The 20,255-nt window shown below is 41.9% G+C and overlaps 1 protein-coding gene across 1 annotated transcript in view; it reads left to right on the top strand.

The window, feature by feature from the left end:
• The window catches only part of CIITA (class II major histocompatibility complex transactivator), a 121,516-nt gene that overhangs the window by 72,005 nt on the left and 29,256 nt on the right, over positions 1–20,255 (top strand). The window contains exons 14-19 of the mRNA XM_088466838.1: positions 7,558–7,731; positions 7,829–7,897; positions 9,157–9,237; positions 12,184–12,276; positions 13,036–13,119; positions 15,605–15,688. Of these exons, the coding sequence (XP_088322964.1) occupies positions 7,558–7,731; positions 7,829–7,897; positions 9,157–9,237; positions 12,184–12,276; positions 13,036–13,119; positions 15,605–15,688 (585 nt within the window). The remainder of the gene's footprint in view (positions 1–7,557; positions 7,732–7,828; positions 7,898–9,156; positions 9,238–12,183; positions 12,277–13,035; positions 13,120–15,604; positions 15,689–20,255) is intronic.

The following is a 20,255-nucleotide window of genomic DNA, read 5'->3' on the forward strand; positions in this document are numbered from 1 at the left end:
TGAATCGACCCCTTTATGTCTTATTACACAAAGTGGTACTTTTCAGAAAGTATCACCTTGTTTATTTACTCAGGCTGTAATAGGAACCATCTTAAGCTTAAACTGTCTAACCTGGGACTGGTTCTCTGTATAGCAGGGGGGCCCCACTTGTCCTCGTGTTTTAGTGGTATACAAGCCGGATATGGACGGGTATGCGTGTGATCGGTGTCTCTCCCCGTCCAGTGCTGTCCGCAAAAAGGATCAAAGCGGTGGCGTACTGGTGAGTCACACACCGCTAGACCCAGGTGTTGGGGATGTGCAACTGTCAGGGGAGGGAGCAGCTGCAGCTCAGGTCGTAGGGCCGTTTGCCGGGCGCTCCCTACACAACCCAGGGAGGACTTGCCTGATCTCGCCGCTGTTAGAGTAAAACAGAACAGGTAATTTGCATGCACTGTCCCAGTGGTATGATGGAATGAAGACCTCGGTTCTGCACTGAAGAGTAGCAAGTTGGTATGCAGCGTGGACACTGCCGCGCTGACAGGTAAAGAAACACACCGGCAGGTAAATGTAAACTCGCTGGCTAACCGGAGTGGTAGAAGCAGTTCTGTATGCAGTGCAGAAGCTGCGGCACTGGCCAGTGACGATACTCAGTGGCAGATAGTAAATAGTGAGAATACCACGAGGTAGCAAATAGAGTCAATGAGGACATGATCAAAGGATACAAGGAGAAAACCTGGATGCCTAGAATCATCCTGGTAAGGAAACACGTTGTTCAGGCAATTTGGTGACTCCAGGTGCAGGTTTAAATAGCAGACAGTCCATCCCCATTGGAGCAGAGGATCAGGTGAGCACTGCTGAGCTGCTCAGGTGCATGAGGTAATTGCAATGGAATGTCTCTGCATAGGCCTGGAGACAGCAATGTCTGCACTTGTCAGAAATGCTAAGTCCCAGATTCGTGAAACTGCGTCCACCGATGCAGACCCTAGCCTCGTCCCTTCCGGAAAATGAGGGGCCATGCGCCCCCGTTTCTAGGAATGGAGACCAGCCACGCCCCCACTCGACCTCTTAAACGCCACAGCATGTCAATCATGCTGCGGCTTGGGGGGGTCTGCGAGTGTAATCGCAGGTCCTGTTCTGCACATGCGCAGACGCAGACCCCTAACCATCGGAGATGTACGTTCATCATCGGATGATCGTATATCTCTGAATCAGGCCCTGAGTTATTCTACAGATATACAGTACATTATGTTCTCATACAAGTAGAAAAAGTGCAAGCCCTGGTTTCATGAGCTGGTGCTGTCTCTTTGGCAGAAATAACTCAGTGTAGAAGATTGTCATATGCAAGGTATGTGGCTTGTGCTGAGATGAGTTTACCTGTATGCATATCTTACAGTTGCTACTAGTCCTTACACTTGCAGGCATGGGAAAAGGAAGGGGCACGCAAATGCAGTCCAAATACAGTAAGAGCATGATTGCAAACCGAGTAGATCCACACAGAGAGGGCCAGATTAACAATGGGGCTGGATTGAACTACAGCTCCAGGTAGGGCCGGCTCCAGGGGTCGGTGCACCCTGTGCCGGCCCCTGCAGCGCTCCCTGGCCTAATTACCATAGGCCACGCCCCCTACATGACGTTATTAGGAGGCATGTCTGCCTCCAATAACTTCAGGCTGGGGGGAGGCTCACTAGCTGGGCTTCCCCAGCCCTCTCCTGTCACTGAATGGATGCCGCGTGCATGCACGCAGCATCCTTTCAGAGTCTCCGGGGTCCGACACCGCCGCACAGCTGCGGCAGTGGGGGTCCCCAACCTCCCGATTTAACCAACCGCGGGCCACTTTGGCCCACCGGTGGAACAGCGGGACAGTAATGTCCTGCTGAAATCGGGATGTTGGGGAGGGGTGCGCCCTCTATGGGTGGTGCCCCTGTGCGACCGCTCAGGTTGAACACACCTAGAGCGGGCCCTGGCTCCAGGCCATTATCATGACATCATGATAATGACCAGTCACACAGCCTGCCATAAATTATAATGAATAAAATTGTATTTCTATTTGTCTCACGAAATTATGCAATATTTATACTGTTACATATTTAGGAAAACATTGGCTGACATTGTAAAGGTGTACACACCCACATGGTACTGGCCACACCCTCACAGCACTGGTGACATGTTCTCCATCCCCGTCCCATGTGGCCCTTAATCCGGCCCTGTGCATAGAGATGCAGATACATTTGTCAGTCGCTGTATCACTTGACTGAGGCCTGGTACAAGAACACACTGATGATGATAACGGTCTCTGTGAAATACGAAGAAGATGTAGTAGATGATATCACTGTGTTTTTGTCTTAATTACAAAATAAAATAACAATAACAATGAATTCAAACAATAATAGAATCAAAACCATAATTATTGAAAAAATTGTTAATATCTTGTTTATTTTGTCTTCAAACTTCGTCATAAGCTTTTGTTGTCTCTATGTATCATCCAGCAGTAGTCAGCCATCATGCTGACATCCCAATGACCCTGGTATCTTCTTTCTACATCTTTAACGTCTTGGTGGAACCGTTCACCCTGTTCTTCACTGTAGTCTCCGAGATTATTCGGGAAATGCTCAATATGGGAATTCAAAAAATGTACCTTTAAACTCATGTTACAGCCAAGGTTTCTGTAACTATTAAGCAGTTCCCTGACAATTTCTTCGTAGTTTGGATCCTTGACATTGCCTAAAAATTTTGAAATCACTTGTTTGAACGAAGTCCACGTCGAAAGTTCCACAATATTCATTACACGACCGAAATGTTCATCTTTTATTAACTTTCTAATGTCAGGGCCTGTAAAAATGCCTTCCTTCAGTTTAGCATCAGATAGGTTAGGGAATTTGGCGCAAAGATATTTGAAAGTTTCTCCATCTTTAGGCAGTGTTTTTACAAATAGTTTCATCAGTCCTAATTTTGTATGTAGAGGTGGAAGTAGAACTTTATTTGGATCTACTAAACTGTATTTGATTACATTATTTTTTCCAATTTCTTAACTATTTCGAGCTGGCCAATTGTTTTTTTGCCAATGTAAATTTTTAGCTCTGCTGTCCCATTCACAGAGAAAACATGGGAATTGAGTGTAACCTTGTTGCTGGCCAACTACCATGCATACAATTTTAAGATCTCCACATATTAACCAGTTGTGTCTTGCATATCCAATCAGTTCCAAAACAGTTTTCAAATTTTCATGTTTCTTTAAGATAGACTGAATGTGCTAATTGTATTGATGTGTATGTGTAGCCATTGTGCATTAAAACAGCTTTTAAACTTCTTTTTGAAGAATCTATTCAATAGCAAACTTTTGCATTAAGCCTTTGATATTGCAATAAACAATATTGTACTCTTTCATAAGAAAAATTGTAAATTCCTCTTCTCTTAGCTGATGCCAAAAATAACTGTGTTGCATCTGTTGTATTTGGTTCCACCTTCGCCAGCTTACCTTGTAGTTATAGTTGTTGTGTGTGTGCAATGGCCCTCATTCAGAGCCGTTCGCTATTTGCGGTCGTTCGTTCAAAAACAAGGGGTGGCTATTCAAATGATCCGTTCGCAAATTGCAGTCTGTTCACACCTCTAAGTCTGAACGAGCGTGCAAAACATACGCTCGTTTATTTGTTAAAAACGCCCCCTGGCCGCTCGCACCATACGTCATGTCCGCTATTTATTAGATTAATCGAGTACATCGACCAGCGTATGAACTGCTCGCTATTCTTGTGGTTGGTGTTTGCTACCACAAATTTGCGAGCAGTTCTGGCTATAAAATAACCCAGTGATGTGGTCAATGACGCTGCTGTATTAATTATGCACACCCATAATACGCCCGTTTTGACCTTTAAGCACGCCTGCGTTCGGATCTCCACTCCCCATTTTCAAGCACCTTCCCCTGTTACCACCCACATACGCCTCATTCTGTCACTCAAAATAGCAGGCACTCGCTATATAGCGTACAAACGATTTTTGCCCGCACTGACTGGTTCGCGCATGCGTACTAAAAACCGTACGCATGCGCAGATATGCAAACATCGCTCGGAACGAGCGTACTGCCGCTAACGAGCGGCTCTGAATGAGGGCCAATGTTCCTTTAGACAGTATGGGGTTTAGGCTCTTTGTAAATTTCATCTCCAGGCCCATGCGGACCTTAATCTGGCACTTGGGGGGGGGGAGTTTTATGACGAGAACTGAATTGCAACGTTATATACTACCGACTGAATTCATTTAAGACAATGTTTTATAATAATTGTAGACAGAATACATTTATTACTTTAAAGAATATGAAAAAAATTATTTATTCATAAATACACGTTTTGCAGAAAAACGTGATGGGATATGCAAAATCGGGAGTCATTTTCGTGTTCAGAAGCCAAAAATCTATATAGTATCACATTAATTCGTTAAAAAAAGCTTTTTCATAGCAGACCTATGTTATCATTAAAAAATATGTTTTAATATATACAGTAGATTAGTTTTAAGCAAAAAGGGGTATTTTCTTCTCTCCTGCTTCTTCGTATGATAGATTTCTGCTACATAAATTAAATTGGCATAATATTTGGAATGTGAAAAATTATGTAAAAAATATATATCTATGTGTGCCATCTTTACCTACTCTCCCAGAACAGTTGGGACGAAGGTTGCCGAAAATCATGTGGTGCTTCCGGCTGCCCAAAAGAGTGAGCAAGTCTCCTGGAGCTGGATGACACTCACCCATTTACCAAGTAAAAATGGGCAGTCCACTCGACTGATGGTGTGATTCACCCCCGGTTCACAATGACGGTATTAGCCCACATCCCCTGAACCCCCAGAGTAGGGACGGCCATTGGTGGGGCGTCCATCGATGGCGGAGAACCATTGGCTCTCTGCCATCGATGGGAAAACCATCAGCCATCCACAGTTAACTATAGATGATTGCTAACTATTGATGGTCGATTGCCATCCCTACCCGCTAGGGACACTTTGGATGGAAACACGGACAGGACTATTGCAATTTAAAAGAGAGACAGGGCCTGATTCTGTAAGGATCGTAATTGCAAAGCTGCACTTAGGCAGCTTTGCAATTGCGATCCTTTGCAGATATGGTAATGCACAGGAGGCATCACGCCCCCTGTGCATTACTTAACCGAGCTGCGTTCAATGCAGCATCGGTTAATCTGCGTACCATCGGCCAGATGTGGTGACCCATAGGCCTATTTCACACCTGACGGTTTTGCCCGGCCGGCAAAAAACCAAGCAGAAGCTGGACGTTTTTTTCAGGCACTTAGGGCCTCATTCAGAGGCGGTCGTAGGATGCAAGCGGTCGTTCAGAAACAGGGCGGCCGCTTGCATCCTGAACGGCCGCCTCCATGTCGGTCGTTAGGCTGTGGATTAACACCCATAGCGCTAACGACCGCTAAGGGAGATGGTCGCGATGGTCGCGACCATCGGGGCTTATGACGAGACCCTAGGGTAGGGTCTCGTCAACCTTAAGCCCCAGGGAGCTTCGTGCTGTATTTCAGCAGGAAGCTCCCCACTGACATCACTGATGATGTCCCAGTGGGGCCGTCCCCAAATGGCTAGCGTTCGGGCGGGAACGCCTCCGTTTGGGCAGGCACGCCCCCTGCCTGCCCAGCAAACGGAGCGAGCTGTCAATCAACATCGACAGCTCGCTCCGTCTGCTTCGAGCCCGCTAACGACGGATCACCCGTTGTTAGCGGGGGCTCGCGCATGCGCACGATGGAGCCGACTCCGTTGTGCGCATGCCTGAATAAGGTCCTTAGTGCCTTTCACATGCAGCAACTTTGAGCTGTTTATAATGTTTTTTTTTTTTTTTTTATCTATCTACTGGGCATGCACAGCAGCAGTAGCTGCTGTACAAGCCGGCCAGTGTGTGTGTAAGGAAACATTGTTTCCTATACACCAATGGTATGCAGCCGTCCTTCTTAGTGGATATTCCCGGTTGTAACACAGCGACCATGTCGTGCCCTTGCTGTGTGAAAGGATCCACCCGCTAACGGAGGCTGTTGCTGCCCCCTCCCCGCCCCCAAACGGCAGCAGACTGTCAATCACTGACAGTCTGCTGACAGTTTGCAAGCAGACTCGCAGACACATTCTGCACATGCGCAGAATGGGTCTCGCGTCTGCGCAGATTCCCAAACATCGGGAATCTGCGTGCACTGCTGAATCAGGCCCACAGAAAAGTGCACTGGACACAAATTACACAGCTGCTTAGCAGCTTTGCTGCAGATACTGATGTCAATCTGAGTAATCGAGCTCCATCTTGCAAGGCCCGTGGCGAGCTCTGCAATGACAGAACGCTGCAGAGTTATTTTCTGCCTGGGCCGCCTATTTTAAATAAGGGCTGGTTCTGGTAAATTCGGATGACGCCAGCTCTGCATTGCACTGTGGAATATCACCCGCCCCGTCTGGCCAGTCCGACCCTGCCGATGCTGCACAACAATGGGATGAAAGAGCCTCCTTCACTCTTTTGCCACTGCATAGGCGCTGTTTTTGACAGCTTTTCAGCAGGGGTCGCTCCCCCAGGCTACGTCACTGGGTGTACTGTGACATGCTACCCACTCGTTAAAAAAAATAAAACCCGTTCTTTCATAGTTTCATTAATAGTTTCATTAATGCTGATCTGTGACTGCAATGCACTTGTTTACCTAACTAACAACAACACCTCAAGCTGCCTACTGTCATATATGGACCGTCACTTTCATATTTTTTGTTCTAAAGTATTACTAATGTAAGTGCTTCTATTAACTAGTGACAGTAAGGGGACATTGGACAACTTCTTTCCAAGTGTCATTACTCATTCAACACTTTACAAGGATGCAAACAAAACAATTTAAATCCTGTTGTATATCTAATTATTTATCTAGGGATATGATGCCAGGAATTCACTGCCCCAACATATCGTGAACTGACCACTGGACATGATCCTAATGCAATTCTGTTGCACTGTATGCCACAATGCGTACATGCGGCATTTGTATTTCGATTACAGTTGCCGTGAGGAATCAATAGCAAGTGATTGACAGGAAGCAAATGTTTTGCGGGAGGTAACTGGGAGTGACGGCTAAAATGGAGGCATGTTTTCGGGGAGTGTTTCCAGCAGTGTTTGCAATCCCGTACAGATAACATGTCTCCAGTGTCTCATGTATGGCGCCACTGCTGTGTGACCATAGACTCACTCTAGGAAACGATGTTTGCCTGACTTGCGTCCAATGCTGCATGTGTGTACGTAGTTGCAGACAGCTACGATGCTCAGGTGGGCGTCTCAATACAAGTCTCTACGGCTGTTGCATTAGCGTATTTTCCCACAGCTGCTAAAAAGGCCTTTTGTCACTCTAACCACAAACCACTGATCAGTAAGAAAAATACATAAATAAATAAATAAATAACCTGGACAAGAATTTAAAGAGACAGATCTCCAGAACATGGCACTAACCCTGCTAATGACAAACAGTTGGAAGCTATGCTAGTGCTGAAAGTGTATATACTGTATGCCTGTTTTCTATCACCTTTTTGCTTTTATGAAAGTGATTTATTTTTATGTTTATTGACTTTCAGAGCCTCTCTCAGTGATACTGTAAGCCTATGGAAGACATTGCTAGCAGGGGATCAGGATGTGCTGCTAAAAAAATGTGTTGGGGGATTTCTGATAGAACCATTCAAGATGGAGAGTCTGAAAGACATCACTGACCTCACATCCCTTGTAGATATCCAGAATGACATTTGTAACCGGTAAGAAATTCTATGTACAATTTACATTGCTCAATCTTGCTTAATATTCAGATTTAATTTCTGATGATCAATCAGTTAATGTCTTGCTTGTTTCCAGTAGTGCAGATTCACCAGCTGTTATCAAAGAAATCCCTGCTGTGAAATATCTGAAAAGTGTCATATTTGGGTAAGGCACGGAAATGACTCAATGTTAATAAATGCTTGCCTTATTTGTCATTAATTAAATTGACTAATTATGTAGTATTTAGGTAGGATATGGATACACCACCTTTACTAATGACCATATTTACCAACCAGGACGTACGTGGGCATGATAATGTAATTCAAGTCATGGTGGCCGTAAATCGCAGTATCACACTGCAGGGGGTCAGGGCTTAATTACACAAATTGCCATTTCTGACATCTCTTGGACAGTCTTTGTCACTAATACCGCTTTTATACCTAAATTCCGTGTCTGACCAGGAGTTTGGAACAGGGTTCCAAACCGGATCAGACCCGGAATTAAGCCAGCGCCGACCCAGGATATTCCCGAGTCGGCGCCGTTCACACCGGAGCCGGGTCGGCAGTGACCCGGCTCTTCCAGCGAGGAAGTGGACGCTTGGAGATGATGTCATCTCCAAGCGCCATTGAAGGAAGCCAATCATCCGGCATGTGGCGCGCTCCAGGTCATCGTGACCCGGATCGCGCCGTTTACACTGCAGGGTTACACGGGTCATTCCCGTGTTAAACCCTGCAAGTTACCTGGGTTGGATTGCCGGGTCACTCGACCCAGGAATCCAACCCTGTCCCCTTTTACACCAAGGAGCTACCTGGGTTAACCCTGCAATAACCCGGGTTTTAGCTCTGGTGTAAAAGGGGTATAAAGCTCCTAATAAACACACCTTAACGATCATACCACTTTCACAGCCATTGAGTTCTCCAGTTGTTGCCATACCAGCCATACTTATACACAACCAGGAAGTTTATAGGCAACCATTTTGGGCAGCATTTTGTTACATGACCCTGACCATGCTGGAATGTGATTTACTTAATTACCACGCGAGCCACACTTTTCTGGAAGCCCTTTTTGCAACATGCTGTCTGTATCTTCCACTGCCTACAGCATATAGATATATTCAGTTGCGCCACGTATGGCATTTGCACTCGCGACTCCATAGAATTCCGAGGTTGCAAACGCAGCATGTGGCATGGTGTACCGTGGCACATGCAGCTATGGCAAAACGCATGGCGTGGTGTGTGCGCACATTTGTAGCGCGAGCAGCAAGGATGCAAGAGGACACATCTGTAAATCTCACAAATATTGTGGTAAACCTGTGTCTGCACACCATACATATTGACTGTTACCAGTGTTGTGACATAGCTGTATAAACAGCTACATTGTGTATGCCAAGTGTTTTACTCAATTATTGTTTTTCTGCATTGTAGACTTGGGAAGAAACATGGAGAAGAAGGTTTCCTGAAGCTTGTTGAAATTCTTCCAAAACTTCCAGCACTACAACACTTAGAGTAAGCAACACAATCCCCTGTACAACTGATTTCCAATCCGGATCAGACCCGGAATTTCCCAGCGCCGAACCAAGATATTCCAGAGTTGACGCCTTTCACACCGGAGCTGGGTCTGCAGTGACCCGGCTCTTCCGGCGTTGAAGTGGACACTTGGAGATGACGTCATCTCCAAGCAACACTGAAGCCAGCCAATCGGCAGGCATGCGGCACGATTGGCTGGCTTCCATCATGACCCGGATCGCGCTGTTTACACTGCAGGGTTTCACGGGTCATTCCCGTGTTAAACCCTGCAAGTTACCTGGGTTCGATTGCCGGGTCACTCAGGAATCCAACCCTGTCCCCTTTTACACCAAGAAGCTACTCGGGTTGACCCTGCAATAACATGGGTTTTAGCTCTGGTGTAAAAGGGTATAAGTTCTAAAGAGATCTACTTAATGGAGGGCATGACGTATGTTCAAAGTAAGAATATCCAGAGCCTGTACAGCCATATATAGGATTGCTATGCAGGCATTTTAACTGATAATTCATGCCAGGTGGGGTTGGTACACACTATATATATATATATATATATATATATATATACAGTATATATATATATATATATATATATATATATATATATATATATATATATATATATACAGTCAGGTCCATAAATATTGGGACATTGACAGAATTTTCAGATTTTGGCCTCTATTCACCACCACAATGGTTTTGAAATGAAACAAACAAGATGTGCTTTAACTGCAGACTTTCAGATTTAATTTGAGGATAATTACATCCAAATCAGGTGAACGGTGTAGGAATTACAACAGTTTCAATATGTGCCTCCCACTTTTTAAGGGACCAAATGTAATGGGACTATCAATTCAAAAGCTATTTCATGGACAGGTGTGGGCTATTCCCTCGTTATTTCATTATCAATTAAACAGGTAAAAGGTCTGGAGTTGATTCTAGGTGTGACATTTGCATTTGGAATCAGTTGCTGTCAACTCTCAATATGAGATCCAAAGAGCTGTCACTATCAGTGAAGCAAGCCATCATTAGGCTGAAAAATGAAAACAAACCCATCAGAGAGATTGCAAAAACATTAGGTGTGGCCAAATCAACTGTTTGGAACATTCTTAAAAAGAAAGAACGCACCGGAGAGCTCAGCAACACCAAGAGACCCGGAAGACCACGGAAAACAACTGTGGTGGATGACAAAATAATTATTTCCCTGGTGAAGAAAAACCCCTTCACAACAGTTGGCCAAATCAAGAACACTCTCCAGGAGGTAGATGTATTTGTGTCAAAGTCGACAATCAAGAGAAGACTTCACAAGAGTGAATATAGAGGGTTCACCACAAGATGCAAACCATTGGTGAGCCACAAAAACAGGAAGACCAGGTTAGAGTTTGCCAAACAACATCTAAAAAAGCCATTACAGTTCTGGAACAACATCCTATTGACAGATGAGACAAAGATCAACTTGTACCAGAGTGATGCGAAGAGAAGAGAAGGAAAGGAACTGCTCATGATTAAAAACATACCACCTCATCAGTGGTGCAGGGAACTGGTTCCCTTGTATTTATTGATGATGTGACTGCTGATAAAAGCAGCAGAATGAATTCTGAAATGTTTCGGGCAATATTATATGCTCATATTCAGTCAAATGCTTCAGAACTCATTGGACAGCGCTTCACAGTGCAGATGGACAATGACCCGAAGCATACTGCAAAAGCAACCAAAGAGTTTTTTAAGGGTAAAAAGTGGAATGTTATGCAATGGCCAAGTCAATTCCCTGACCTGAATCCGATTGAGCATGCATTTCACTTGATGAAGACAAAGGAAAATGCCCTAAGAACAAGCAGGAACTGAAGACATTTGCAGTAGAGGCCTGGCAGAGCATCACCAGGGATGAAACCCAGCGTCTGGTGATGTCTATGCGTTCCAGACTTCAGGCTGTAATTGCCTGCAAAGGATTTGCAACAAAGTATTAAAAGTGAAAGTTAGATTTAGGATTGTTTAGTTTGTCCCATTACTTTTGGCCCCTTAAAAAGTGGGAGGCACATATAGAAACCGTTGTAATTCCTACACTGTTCACCTGATTTGGATGTAATTACCCTCAAATTAAATCTGAAAGTCTGCAGTTAAATTACATCTTGTTTGTTTCATTTCAAAACCATTGTGGTGGTGAATAGAGGCCAAAAGATGAAAATTCTGTCAATGTCCCAATATTTATGGACCTGACTGTATATATGCTGCTTTCTCTGTAACATGAAACTTATGTCTCTTTGTTCCTTTACACTATAAATAATACTGCTAGGAAACAGAGTATTTGCTGCTCTTATTAAACATAACTTTGGATAGATGGGTGAGGTGCTTGACTAAAATAAAGCAGTAACAAACTGCTTCTAATCAGAGCAGCACATAGTTTGGTCAATACTATAGGAACCAGGTATATGTTTTCTGTAGTCTTGCCCCTGGACCATATATATATATTTATAGCTGAGGATTGGCAATCATCAGGGATTTCTTCAGTGCTTAGATTAATGTATGTACAGTATATAGCATATGCTGGCCTATACCTTCAGCCATATAGCAGACCCTCCAACATGACCCCTTCCATCAGGTACAAAATACTCTGCTCCTGGACATTTCTCTTCATTTATGATTGCTGCCACCTGTGGTAAACTAGTTATTTGATAAGAAAGGTGTTTCAATACAGGTGACGGCAACAGGGGCACCGACTGCCAGACTGACACCGTTTTTGTCTGTCCAATGTATTTTTTTAATGCTTCAGGTGGGACTATCCTTATTGCCACAATTTAAAGGTGTGGGTTTGTGATTTAGGGGCTTGAGTAATGGGGTTCACGGCAGCTTGTACTCTAGATTCATCACCGTATTTTCATTTGCTGATCATTTTAATTTTAAAATATATTGTATTACTTTCAACACTTTCAGTTTGAACAACCTGACAGAGAATCACATTGGGGATAAAGGAGTGGCAAAACTGGCAGAGAAATTTCCTGAGCTACAATGTATTCAAACCCTGGAGTGAGTATGAGAGACACACAAGAAGAATGTGTAGGAGTAGCAAAGTGTTGACATGGGCAATGGGCCAGTGTGTGACTATTGTGAAGGTCGTACAATGTCATGGTGAAGCCAGTTTCACTGAAATGTGGCTGTTGGCATCAGAGTTACCTATAGCAACTAATCCTTCATACCTTAGTATAGCTTAGGGAATGAAAGCAAGAACATTTCCAGCGCTTCATAAGCAGAAAACGTGTAAATCAAATTTGTGATCACACAAATATAACAGTGTCATGATCCAAATCATAGTAGTGACATGATGCCCAGTGCTTTGATAAGAAATATTAATTGTATAGTATCACCTATGTCTAAACATACCATCACCAGGTACAGCAACTGTGAAACTCCTGCTTAGAATAACATCAAATGCTGGGAATACACTATACAGTTACTTATCAGATATCTGTCCAATCTGGCTGGGTGGAATGAAAACCTGGTAATATATGGGAGCAAATGACAGTTGACCATATGGTCCCAAACACTGGAAAACAGAAAAACGATTGGTCAAATTGATTCAATTAACTTGATTTAACCAATTTGTCTGAGCAACCATTTTTGTTTGTTATCCAATGTTTGTGAGCAAATGGTCGATTGTCATTTGCACCAATACATTACCAGAGTTTCATTCCAATCAGCCAGATTGTACAGATATCTGACAGATAATTGGATAGTGTATGCCCAGTATTAGTAGTAACACTAACTGTCATCTCTTCTTTCACACAGCTTGTCACAAAACAATATTACTGGTGCAGGAGCTAAGAAACTAGCAGCCGCGCTTCCATCATTGCACACATTGCAGACCCTGAGGTACTGTACTGTACAAGTTATGAATAGCCAATATGAATGGGCTTCTGTATATGAGCAAGTGTGAAAGTCTATTTCCAGTATTGATTAAAGCTGTGTTATTAGCAGAGCAATTCTGTTGTCATTTCTGTATCTAGCATCTTTCAAAATGAGTTCTGATAGAAACCTTTTATTGCAAGGTTCAAAATCAGTTAGCCACCTGTATATAACCATTGCAGCACGTGGTTCTAGCTCAGTCTCTGTATAAATCAACAGCAGACAGGTGTCCCAGCACATTCAGGTTTCAGAGCAGCATAATATAGGTAGTGCAGATACAGCAGGTGTAGCAGTGTACAGTGAGCAGTGCAGACATGAATGGGCACCAGGCCATCCTGTTTGATGAAAATAACAGAGAGATTTATTTACATTATCCAGCTTTACTTACAACACAGTTCAATTAGTTACATAGACAGTGCTTTCACTTGGCATAAGAGCTGACACTCTCACATTGTAGGATTATCACACATTGTACTCAAATATCTTTGGTCAGCAGCTTCAGATCACTCTGCTTTTGAGCTGCATATGGAGGTTTAGCAGTTGAGGTTCTGAACCTCCTGGGTGCCTCTCATAGTAAGCACCATCGCTCACACTGCTTAATTCACATGCTGGACAGGTTATCAACATGCTGCCATGATTGTGCACTTGATCTCAGCACTAACGACCCCCCATGGCATCCCTAATCTGTCTCTGGGTTATAAGACTGAGGGGGTTATGTAATAGGGCCCTGATTCAGAGCCGAACGCTCTGAATCAAGGCATTTTTTCTTTGTGCAGCCTCCTGGCCGCTCGCATAGCTGTGGGTGACCACCCACAGCTATAGCGAGCGGCCAGGTTGATGGTCGCGATGAGACCCTTGTGGTAGGGTCTCGTGGCCGCAAGCCCCAGAGACATTTCGGCTCTAACAGAGCCAGAATCTCTCCACTGACATCACTCGTGATGTCAGTGGGGCTGCCCCCCAAACGGCAGGCGTTCACATGGGAACGCCTCCGTTTGGGCAACCACCCCCCAGGCCCACCCACCAAAGCGGGCGAGCTGTCACTCAACAACGACTGCTCGCCCCCTTTGGTGCGAGACCCGGAGCGACGGATTGCCCGTCGCTAGCCGGGTCTCACGCATGCGCACGACGGAGCCGGCTCCATCGTACGCATGCGCTGTGGGCCACCATCGACCCGGTTGCGAGTGCTCAGCGCTTGCGACCGGGTCTGAATCAGGCCCTAGGTGCGGATTTCATGGAGCCGTATGTTTTTTGCAAGATTGCTGCAAAATGTAAAGAAAAAATCAGTTATAAGGCTGAACCAGCGCCCAGTGTGGCAATTCAATTGTTCTGGGCGCCCAATAATTATGCGGATAAACTTGTCTAAAGTTCCATTTCGTGGATGAAAACTGAGAAGCTACAAAATATTTTGTTATAAACTAATATTATATACCCCTTGGGAGCATAGAGGGGAGCAGCATGGGACAGGTAAAGGCATGAGAGAATCCGCTGGATTGGAAGAGCACAGTACTGCTAGTCCATTTTCTGTATTTTATCTTAAAATGTTTTGCATGTTAACATAAAATACAGATTATTGCTTACCTGCAGCACATCATTTTTAGATGCTGCAAGGTCCCCTCAATACCTTTAATGGTACAATGTTACCTTCTTCTATGCTGCTAATGCTTGGCTATTGCACAGGCAATGGGTCTTTTTTCCTTTAAGGGCCTTTTTCCATAACTGTACTAGAAGCAACATTGGTTGGTAAAGATCAATGAAACAAACAGAAAATAAATAATATCAAAATAAACCATTTCTGTGTTGCCTTCTGAACATGCTTGTTTGCCTGTATGCAGGGCCGGTGCAAGGTTTCCTAGGCAACATTTCACCAACCGCCATTGCTGCCTCCAATTCATAATATGCCACGCATCAGTCTCCCCAGTTAAATAACATGCCACACAGCAGTGTCCCAAATTCATAATATACTATATAGAATATTACACACAGCAGAGTGCCAAAATCATAATGTACCTCATAAAACTGCCGCAAATTCATAATGCGCCACACAGCTGGCCACAAATTCATTATATGCCACTCAGCCATGAATTATGCCATTCATTTTTTTGTGTGGACTCAGCGGCGCCCTCCAGTGGCCGGCGCCCTTAGACGGCTGCCTAAGGTTGCCTAATGGTAGTACCGGCCCTGCCTGTATGGTATTTACAAACGAGATCACCGTGGTGTCCTGGATTTCTGTTTCAGAAACCTGGAAATATATATGGAATATATGGAAGGCAAAGTTAGAAATGCTATTTTCAGAAATGTTACAAAAAAAGGACCTGAGAGTAAATTGCAGCATAAGATTTTTGCAGGAGAGATTTACAATAATTAATTTATGTATTCATTTTTATTACTACATAATTTCTGGAAAATACGGTTCAAAGGTAATAAGCTCTGACCTTTCTTTTGTCATTTTTAGCTTGTATAACAACAATGTCTGTGATATGGGAGCTGAACTGTTGGCTGATATACTCCCGAACATGACATCACTGGAGGCGTTACAGTAAGTGCACAGGGCCAGAAAGGTTCTTTAATTAACTTCATAAAAATTAGATTGTATTGTACCAAACACCACAAACACTGATACCATGTTATTGGGTGTGCCAGCACTTCCTATGTATGTATCTGGCTGTTCAGTTAGATACAGCATTGTTTATGTAGACAACAGTATTAAAGCATTCAGGGAGGTAGCCTTGCGTGTGTAATTCAGAGATAGAATGGAATGACAGAACTGCTGTGACATTGCTCATGTGTGATCAGGGACCAGCATGCCCCATTCACCATGAAGTTCCACTGAAGGAAAAGAGCATCTCTTCACTTTGCCTGTTCTTGTTCTGCACCTGTGTCTATGACCCTGACCTTTGCCTTTTCTTGTTCTGCACCTGTGTCTGTGACCCTGACCTTTGCCTGTTCTTGTTCTGCACCTGTGTCTGTGACCCTGACCTTTGCCTGTTCTTGTTCTGCACCTGTGTCTGTGACCCGGAATGGGTATGAAATACCGCCGGCCAGGGCTGCCATCAGATATTGTGGGGCCCAGGACTGACAAAATAGGCAGGGCCCATGGGCCCCCCTCCCGCTACTGCTAAGTCTAATTAATTACGACTTACCTTATCGCCTTGTGCTTCTTCCTTCTAGCTTCTTCTCCTCCTGGGCTGGCTGACGCTGCTCCTCACGCGCCGCGGCTCATCTAACCTCTCCCTTCCAGTGGCGTGAAGTCATGCACCCCAACGCCAAAGGAAAAAAAATGTATTAAACAAGTGCAGGGGCAAACGCAGGATTTTCTGAGGGAGGGGGGGGGTTTCTAATAATAAATATACATATATTATATATGTGTGTGTGTGTGTGTTTTGTTAAACATATACAGTACGTACACATATATACACACTAACACATAGACATACATAAACATATACTGTATACACACTAACACAGACATATACAGAACATACCCATATATACACACTAACACAGACATATACAGTACATACCCATATATATATACACTAACACTGACATATACAGTACATACACATATATACACACTAACAGAGACATATACAGTACACACACATATATACACACTAACACAGACATATACAGTACACACAAATATTTACACACTAACACAGACATATACAGTACACACACATATATACACACTAACACAGACATATACAGTACATACACATATATACACACTAACACAGAGACATATACAGTACATACACATATATACACACTAACACAGACATATACAGTACATACACATATATACACACTAACACAGACATATACAGTACATACACATATATACACACTAACAGAGACATATACAGTACATACACATATATACACACTAACACAGACATATACAGTACATACACATATATACACACTAACACAGACATATACAGTACATACACATATATACACACTAACAGAGACATATACAGTACATACACATATATACACACTAACACAGAGACATACATAAACATATACTGTATACACACTAACACAGACATATACAGAACATACCCATAAATACACACTAACACAGACATATACAGTACATATCCATATATAAACACTATAAACACTAACACACACATATACAGTACATACACATATATACACACTAACACAGACATGTACAGTACACACACATATATACACACTAACACAGAGACATATACAGTACATACACATATATACACACTAACACAGAGACATATACAGTACATACACATATATACACACTAACACAGACATATACAGTATATACACATATATACACACTAACACAGACATATACAGTACATACACATATATACACACTAACACAGAGACATATACAGTACATACACATATATACACACTAACACAGACATATACAGTACATACACATATATACACACTAACACAGAGACATATACAGTACATACACATATATACACACTAACACATACATATACAGTACACACACATATATACACACTAACACAGAGACATATACAGTACATACACATATATACACACTAACACAGACATATACAGTACATACACATATATACACACTAACACAGAGATATATACACACTAACACAGACATATACAGTACATACACATATATACACACTAACACAGAGACATATACAGTACATAGCATACACATATATACACACTAACACAGACATATACAGTACATACACATATATACACACTAACACAGAGACATACATAAAAATATACTGTATACACACTAACACAGACATATACAGTACACACACATATATACACACTAACACAGACATATACAGTATATACACATATATACACACTAACACAGAGACATATACAGTACATACACATATATACACACTAACACAGAGACATACATAAATATATACTGTATACACACCTAACACAGACATATACAGTACATACCCATATATAAACACTAACACAGACATATACAGTGCATACCCAGATATATACACTAACACTGACATATACAGTACATACACATATATACACATTAACAGACATATACAGTACATACACATATATACACACTAACACATACATATACAGTACATACACATATATACACACTAACACAGACATATACAGTACACACACATATATACACACTAACACAGACATATACAGTACATACACATATATACACACTAACACAGAGACATACATAAACATATACTGTATACACACTAACACAGACATATACAGAACATACCCATATATAAACACTAACACAGACATATACAGTACATACCCTATATATACACTAACACTGACATATACAGTACATACACATATATACACACTAACACAGAGACATATACAGTACATACACATATATACACACTAACACATACATATACAGTACATACACATATATACACACTAACACAGAGACATACAGTACATACACATATATACACACTAACACAGACATATACAGTACATACACATATATACACACTAACACAGAGATATATACACACTAACACAGACATATACAGTACATACACATATATACACACTAACACAGAGACATATACAGTACATAGCATACACATATATACACACTAACACAGACATATACAGTACATACACATATATACACACTAACACAGAGACATACATAAACATATACTGTATACACACTAACACAGACATATACAGTACACACACATATATACACATTAACACAGACATATACAGTATATACACATATATACACACTAACACAGAGACATATACAGTACATACACATATATACACACTAACACAGACATATACAGTACATAAACATATATACACACACTAACATAGACATATACAGTACATACACATATATACACACTAGCACAGACATATACAGTACATACTCATATATACACACTAACACAGAGACATATACAGTACATACACATATATACACACTAACACAGACATATACAGTAAATACACATATATACACACTAACACAGACATATACAGTACATGCTCATATATACACACTAACACAGACATATACAGTACATACTCATATATACACACTAACACAGAGACATATACAGTACATTCACATATATACACACTAACACAGACATATACAGTACATACACATATATACACACTAACACAGAGATATATACACACTAACACAGACATATACAGTACATACACATATATACACACTAACACAGAGACATATACAGTACATAGCATACACATATATACACACTAACACAGACATATACAGTACATACACATATATACACACTAACACAGACATATACAGTACATACACATATATACACACTAACACAGATACATATACAGTACATACACATATATACACACTAACACAGACATATACAGTACATACACATATATACACACTAACACAGAGACATACATAAACATATACTGTATACACACTAACACAGACATATACAGAACATACCCATATATACTCACTAACACAGACATATACAGTACATACCCATATATATATACACTAACACTGACATATACAGTACATACACATGTATACACACTAACACAGAGACATATACAGTACATACACATATATACACACTAACACAGACATATACAGTACATACACATATGTACACACTAACACATACATATACAGTACATACACATATATACACACTAACACAGACATATACAGTACACACACATATATACACACTAACACAGACCCTTACAGTACATACACACTAACACAGAGACATATACAGTACATACACATATATACACACTAACACAGACATATACAGTACATACACATATATACACACTAACACAGACATATACAGTACATACACATATATACACACTAACACAGACATATACAGTACATACACATATATACACACTAACACAGAGATATATACACACTAACACAGACATATACAGTACATACACATATATACACACTAACACAGAGACATACATAAATATATACTGTATACACACTAACACAGACATATACAGTACATACCCATATATAA

Source organism: Taudactylus pleione, unplaced genomic scaffold (assembly GCF_031769625.1).
Source record: "Taudactylus pleione unplaced genomic scaffold, aTauple2 ptg000066l, whole genome shotgun sequence".
In the NCBI taxonomy this organism is placed as follows: Eukaryota; Metazoa; Chordata; class Amphibia; order Anura; family Myobatrachidae; genus Taudactylus; species Taudactylus pleione.